This window comes from Coenobita brevimanus, chromosome 101 (assembly GCF_032717465.1).
Source record: "Coenobita brevimanus isolate Jiangsu-jjx chromosome 101, ASM3271746v2, whole genome shotgun sequence".
Classification (NCBI taxonomy): domain Eukaryota; kingdom Metazoa; phylum Arthropoda; class Malacostraca; order Decapoda; family Coenobitidae; genus Coenobita; species Coenobita brevimanus.
The window spans coordinates 8,716,893-8,724,138 of NC_137054.1; the positions used below are offsets into that span (position 1 = coordinate 8,716,893).

The 7,246-nt window shown below is 42.9% G+C and overlaps 1 protein-coding gene across 1 annotated transcript in view; it reads left to right on the forward strand.

Moving 5' to 3' along the window:
• The first annotated feature begins 2,475 nt into the window (after positions 1-2,475).
• Positions 2,476-7,246, forward strand: part of LOC145414912 (uncharacterized) — a 95,887-nt gene continuing 91,116 nt past the window's right edge. The window contains exon 1 of the mRNA XM_080284328.1: positions 2,476-2,549. Within this exon, the coding sequence (XP_080140454.1) occupies positions 2,529-2,549 (21 nt within the window). The 5' untranslated portion in view covers positions 2,476-2,528. The remainder of the gene's footprint in view (positions 2,550-7,246) is intronic.

Sequence of the window (7,246 nt, forward strand, 5' to 3'; positions counted from 1 at the left end):
AAGTTTCAAGCACGTTCACACAATGCTCTTTCGGTAAAAAAATAGTAAAAAAAAATAAGAAAATCAACACGTTTGGTTTGGTCTCCCTCTCCCCCTGCAGTCCCACTCCCATCACCACCCATTTTTCCACCTCCACCCCCCAGCCTTCCCCCTTCCTCTCCTACCCTTCCCCCTGCCTTCTTCCGCCTCTCCCACCCCCCTCCCCTTGCCTTCTTCCCCCTCTCCCACCCCCTCTTCCTTCCTCCTCCCCCCTCTCCCATCCCCGTCCCCTTTCCTCCTCCTCCCCTCTCCCCTCCCCCTCCCCTTTCTTTCTCCCGCCTCTCGCATCACTCCCCTTCCCCTCACCTCGGCTGTCCTCATCCAGATCTGAATAAAGTAGGCTTAACCCCTTCATTCACAGGACCTACCTGTTCCTACCTCCCTCTTATTTGATTCTACGTATTCATTAACGCATTTATTTTATTACTTTTATTTATTTTTCTTCTTATTACTTTTATTTACTTTTCTTCTTGGGGGAGGCCTCTTGCAATGAACAGGCTTTTAAGGCTATGTCTAATCCCTCTAGATTGGAAGTGTAACATCTGGAGGCAGTAAGAATATAATGAAACACACACACACACACACACACACACACACACACACACACACACACACACACACACACACACACACACACGAAACGCCATGGTAGTGAACGGACTAAGAACCAGGTAAGCATGTGTGTGTGTGTGTGTGTGTGTGTGTGTGTGTGTGTGTGTGTGTGTGTGTGTGTGTGTGTGTGTGTGTGTGTGTGTGTGTGTGTGTGTGTGTGTAAGCCTAGCCAATAGAGCGATCGTGCCTGGTCATATGTCACAGTAATCAGCTTTACTCGCTAAGTCAGGTCACGGTCAGCTGCACCCACTTGTTTTACCTTTGTATTTGTGACAGGGAATTATTCGGTAGTCAGGTGTTTGCCAATCCACGCTGATGTGTAGTTCAGCGTAGTCTGCATTTCCTTCCCACTAATTACATTTCATATATTCAGCTTCTTTTCTACGCATTTCCTTTCACTCCATGCATTTTAGGCCTTGAAGTTGTGCTCTGTATTCGTTTGGAGACTCTAACCACCTCTTCCTTTGCGATTTACTCCGCACATAACAGCTCATTATCCTCGTGAATGTTATTGATGCAAAGTATGTTGATATTTAAGCGATTCAAAACGTGTAGTAGAATATTAGAGTGTAAAATGATAATAAAAAAATAAATCGTTAAGAAAGAGGTGCTACGAAGCCTCTCAGAACACTTAGAATACGGTCTTTGAGTGTTCAAATGGAAAAAAGATACCCACATATTAAAAGTACTTAAGGAGGGTCCAAGTGGGGCCGAGACTGTTTTAACTTAGCAATAAACATTTTCAAGTATTTAGGTATAGTAACTTTTAATGCTCTTTAACCCGTCAACGCGAGGACATCTTTTTGTAGCTTTCTCTTACAGCAACTGGGCGATTTTATTTTCCTAAGGAGAGCACCGTGATTGTGATATGGTCAATGAAGGCTGTAACCATACTTGTACGAAATGTCTCACAGACGATTGGCAACACTGTCTGGTGATGGCAAGAATACACCGTAAATTATGTGCTTATATTAAAGAGGTTTATCGAGAGGAACTTGTTCAACAGCTGCTGTATTCAGACACTTCCAAATACTCACGGGCACACTTATTACGCATGCGGAGCTAGAGAGGCCTCAGAGAGCGCATACCTCTGCCGGAGTCAGTAAAATTTATGATGTACTTCGAAAATTTCTCTTTCCTACATGAAGGATATTTTCTTCCCTCTCGCATAGTCAGTTAATTCTTTGGTCTTTGCCATGCTAAACTATCTCAGATAGCGCATACCTCAGCAAACGCTATTAAAATTATTATTTATTACTGCATTTGGATCCAGATCCGCCTCAAAACCTAATCAACTGTTCCTCGACCCACTGCCCAACTGTCCACCAGATTTTCATTATAATCTGATTAAAACATATTGAGATAATCTTCTCCATAAAGAGACAAACACACAAACAAACAAACACTATGACCTGCGTCCAGCTTGGTTGGAAGAGGTAATAACGAACACACACACACACACACACACACACACACACACACACACACACACACAAACAAACAAACAAACAAACAAACAAATAAACACCTTCCCCCATACACAAAGGCCACTCATACAAGCATAACCCTCCACACACACACACACACAAACACACACACACACACACACACACACACACACACACACACACACACACACACACACACACACACACACACACACACAAAGTAGCAAAACATGTATGGTTTAGCGTGTTCTAATAAGCAAAGCGAGCATGTCAGGAACAGCTGTTAACTTTTTTTTCTCTCTCTCCGTGTGGTTGCAGGTGTGGTTGCGGGGGAAGCTCTCTACCTCTCGCACTTCCCACCCCCTGACGACCACCACCACAGCCACGACCCCCAACCACAGTTACCACCCACCCCACCACCCAAGCACGATGCGGACGTCAAGTTGCCAGGTGAGTGGATTAATGGTTACTTGACTGCCTTAAATTTTCTGTCATTCTCTTTGTCTCGCTAATTTTCATTCTATCTTTCTGTCTTTTCTGCCTATCTACGAAGTTATTTACCTGTCTCCCTACTTTATTGTCTTGCTCTTTTGTTCCACTCTTTTTCTCTCCACGTTTCCTTCTGTTTGTCTTTTTTCTGTCTCTGTCTAACTCTTTACCTGTCCACCAATTTACCTATCTAATGTATTAATCTCTGGGCACACAATATTTTTCCCCCTCTGTACATCCATCAGTCTATCTCTGTGCTTGCCTGCTGCTCAATCCCTCACGCTTTCCTTCCTCAAACAACCCCTTCAGCCACGACTTCCACCTCTTCCCCCCACCACCTTTCCCAAACCCCACCACATCCACGACTCCCCCTCCAAGCCTTCTCCCCAACGCAGTGCTGACGTCAGGCTGCCAGGTTCGTGGATTTATGCTTCCTTTACGGCTCATCTATACATCACACAACTTTTCCTTAAATCTAAATATTTAACTATCTGTCTATTAACCTTTACAGCTTTTGCGTGTCTGTCTGTCTACCGTATGACAAGACCTATCTATCTACCTGTCTGTCTACCTGTCTGTGTATCTGTTTATCTGTGTATTCACACACACACACACACACACACACACACACACACACACACACACACACACACACACACACACACACACACACACACACACACACACACACACACACACACACACACACACACACACACACACACACACACACACACACACACACACACACACACACACACACACACACACACACACACACACACACACACACACACACACACACACACACACACACACACACACACACACACACACACACACACACACACACACACACACACACACACACACACACACACACACACACACACACACACACACACACACACACACACACACACACACACACACACACACACACACACACACACACACACACACACACACACACACACACACACACACACACACACACACACACACACACACACACACACACACACACACACACACACACACACACACACACACACACACACACACACACACACACACACACACACACACACACACACACACACACACACACACACACACACACACACACACACACACACACACACACACACACACACACACACACACACACACACACACACACACACACACACACACACACACACACACACACACACACACACACACACACACACACACACACACACACACACACACACACACACACACACACACACACACACACACACACACACACACACACACACACACACACACACACACACACACACACACACACACACACATCCACTTCTATTGTTCCATAGGTAGCCTTATCACCCTATGTTCCTCCTCTGCTCTTCTGTATTTTCCCTGTCTACTTTTCTCCTCTACTTTTTCTTCCTCTCCCTCCCCCGCCTCCTCGTCTCTACTTTTCTTCTGGCATTCAGCTAACCTCGTATTTTTTGTCCATAACGACTCCATTCCTTCACGCTTTGTGAGGGAGCGGGAAGTCATGTGGCAATGGAGAAGGAGAACCGCCGCTTAAGGAAGAGTGAGTGAGAGAGGGAGGTGAGCTGGAAGCGTGAGTGAGAGAGGGAGGTGAGCTGGAAGCGTGAGTGAGAGAGGGAGGTGAGCTGGAAGCGTGAGTGAGAGAGGGAGGTGAGCTGGATGATTATCACACGAGCCCCGGTTGTGTGGGTGGAATAAGAAATAATCTCAGTACTCGTTCAAGGCGTGTTTTTTGTGTTTTAGTTTAATATCACCATTATTATCATTATTATTATTATTATTATTATTATTATTATTATTATCCATCCATCCATCCATCATCCAATCCTACATTGCCCCATGAGGAGCGTAGGAGCCCGGGGCTAGGCAGTTGGTCCCCACATTTAAGATGGGAGTGAATTATTATTATTATTATTATTATTATTATTATTATTATTATTTCACTCTCATCTTAAATGTCGGGACCGACTGTCTAGTCCCGGGCTCCTACGCTCCTCATGGAGCAATGTAGGATTGGATGATGGATGGATGGATGAATTATTATTATTATTATTATTAGTCGTAGCAGTAGTAGTAGTAGTACCAGTAGTAGTAATGGTAGTAGTATCATCATCACCATCATCATCATCATCAATACTGTTATCATATAGTTGCTTTTAACTCTCTCATAGTCGAGCCGTCTCTAGTAAAATAAATCGACAAATGCCAGACGATTTTAGTCAGCTGAGGGTGAGTGAAGGGAGACTGAGAGAGTTAATATTGGCACCATTAACCTTCTCATGATAGCGAAAACTGTAGAATTGTAATCCAAATAACGCCTGACGATTTTATGCAGCTACGAGCCTAATTTGCAGAACGAGGTCAAGTTGTGCTGGTGGGTGTGTAAAGGGGGCGAGAAATAGTCCCTGCCCTTAGCCTCCGTGTTATAATTATGTTCGGTGAGCGATGGAAAGGGTTAGACTGCATCTCACTTTACGCAACAGAAATAGAAATAAAGTAAAAAAGGTTACACTTCATGTAATTCACGTTGACAGGATATTTTTCAATAATGTGGCTAAAATAAATATGTTACCTTACCATTTGAGGTGGTCTGAAGCAGAAAATCCAGCAGAGAGAAGGTATTTAAGATGTGCGCCTTTCACCCAGATCTGGAAGTAGCATTGGCCGGGGCAGGTTTCGATACAAGACAGCTGCACTTACTATTGATGCCCCAAGCGCACTCTGAGCTCTTTGATCCGAGGTGAGGTCGCCGCAGGGGAATATTCTTTGCCATCTCTTTTCTTATAAATTTCTCACAAGCATCCCAGAAGTATTCAGGCCACGGAATACTAACCCTCAAAGACCAAGGTTCACTTAGCTCTGGTACAGAAGGCAGTAAATCCGTAAATAAAACTACCGTACTTTGCAAATGAACCGTTTCTGATGAAAGCACACACGGACAGCAACTGTGACTCCCAGAGGCAAGTAAATAGATATATTTATCAAGTCACTGAGACATAATATATCTCTCCTGAAATGAACCACACTCCTACATGAATTGGATGATGATTACCAATAAATACGAAGAAGGAAGAACGTGTGGCACTTGAACTCAAAGACAGACCAGATTTCAAAGTGGCAATTGTTATATTACTCTAAGGAAGTCAGCGACACACAAGACACGTCTTGTTTTCACGTAGTATGATAGTTTTCTAGCAATTAGGCATCGTGTTTCACTTGTATGTAACCTTAACAAAATGTATTTACAGCCTGAATAACATATTACAACAGCTCGGGATTAGGTGCCCTTTTATTCGATCATGCAAACCTACTAGAATAACCGTGCGTAAATGAAGAATACTTCGAAAAACTGAAGAAAAACTACTTTATTCACAGCACAATACAACCTCCTTCACAAAGATTTCAGTGCCAGTTATCTCCTTCCGTGTCATAATCCACATTTTAGGGTGCCATCAATTCAGCTTAGTGTGTCTCGTTCTCACGACGCCTTTTTGTGCTTCATCTCCTTAGCACCTACGAGGGGTTATCATATTTTTTTTTTATCTTATTGAGCTTTTCTACGCAACTGTCTTCATTTTTTCAGCTTAGGCTATGCATCTATACACCTTTTAAAAATCTTATTGTGCTTTACTGAGCAACTGTTTATATTTTTTTATATTTTCCACTTAGGCTATCCATCAGTTCACTTTTCAGGAACAACTGTCTCTGGAAAAATTTTGTTGAAAACCTAATTCTTCTCTCTAGAGTTTGTTTTTCATCATTTTTGTGTTATTCATTCATTTCTTCTTTATTAATTTTGCTTAGCTTAAATATTCCTTTGGTTCAGGATTTCTTTCGTGCCTCACTTTCACTCACAATTTCATACTATCTTCCTTCTCTCACTCAATCATTTACTTTTTTTTCATTTATATTCCTTCTCTGTTGAATCATTTTTCGTAATTTCTCATCATTTTCTTCTCTCTCCATTTCTCTTCCTTCAATATCTGTTCTCTCTGTTTCTCCTCTTCTTTTGTATGTTTCCACCCTATTCTCTTCCTTATTTTATTTTTTTCCTCTCTCCTCCTACTTTTTCTCTCCACTTCTCCTCTCTTCTACCCAGTTTTCTTTCCCACCTCACCTGTCGTCCCTTTCTCATTCCTGCTCTTTTCTCTCTTTTCTCCCACATTGTATTTCATTTTCTTTTCTCCTACCACATCTCTTCCTTCTCTATTCCTTCCCATCCTTCCTCTCCCTTTCCCCTCTTTCATGTTGCATTCTTTCTTTAAATCTCCTTCATTCTCTTTTTTTTTCCTTTTCCTTCCTTCTCTTTCTCCTTTCCCTTTTACTCAGTTTCTTTCCTCTCCTACTTTCCTCATCCCTCCACTCCTCCCTCCTCCACTGCTGCTACTCCCAAACTCTCTAACAGTGTTGACTCCAGGACGCTTCCACCCTTTAAGGCTAACTTTCTTGCTGATCCACCCACTTCTACTCTTCCTCCTCCTCCTCCGCTTTCTTCATTTTTATGCCCTATCCCACCTGCAAATTTAGATTATTTCCATTTAATGTCATTTTTCCTTTGACCCTTTATGCCCATAATTTATATCACTTACTCCTGTGACGGTCCTCAT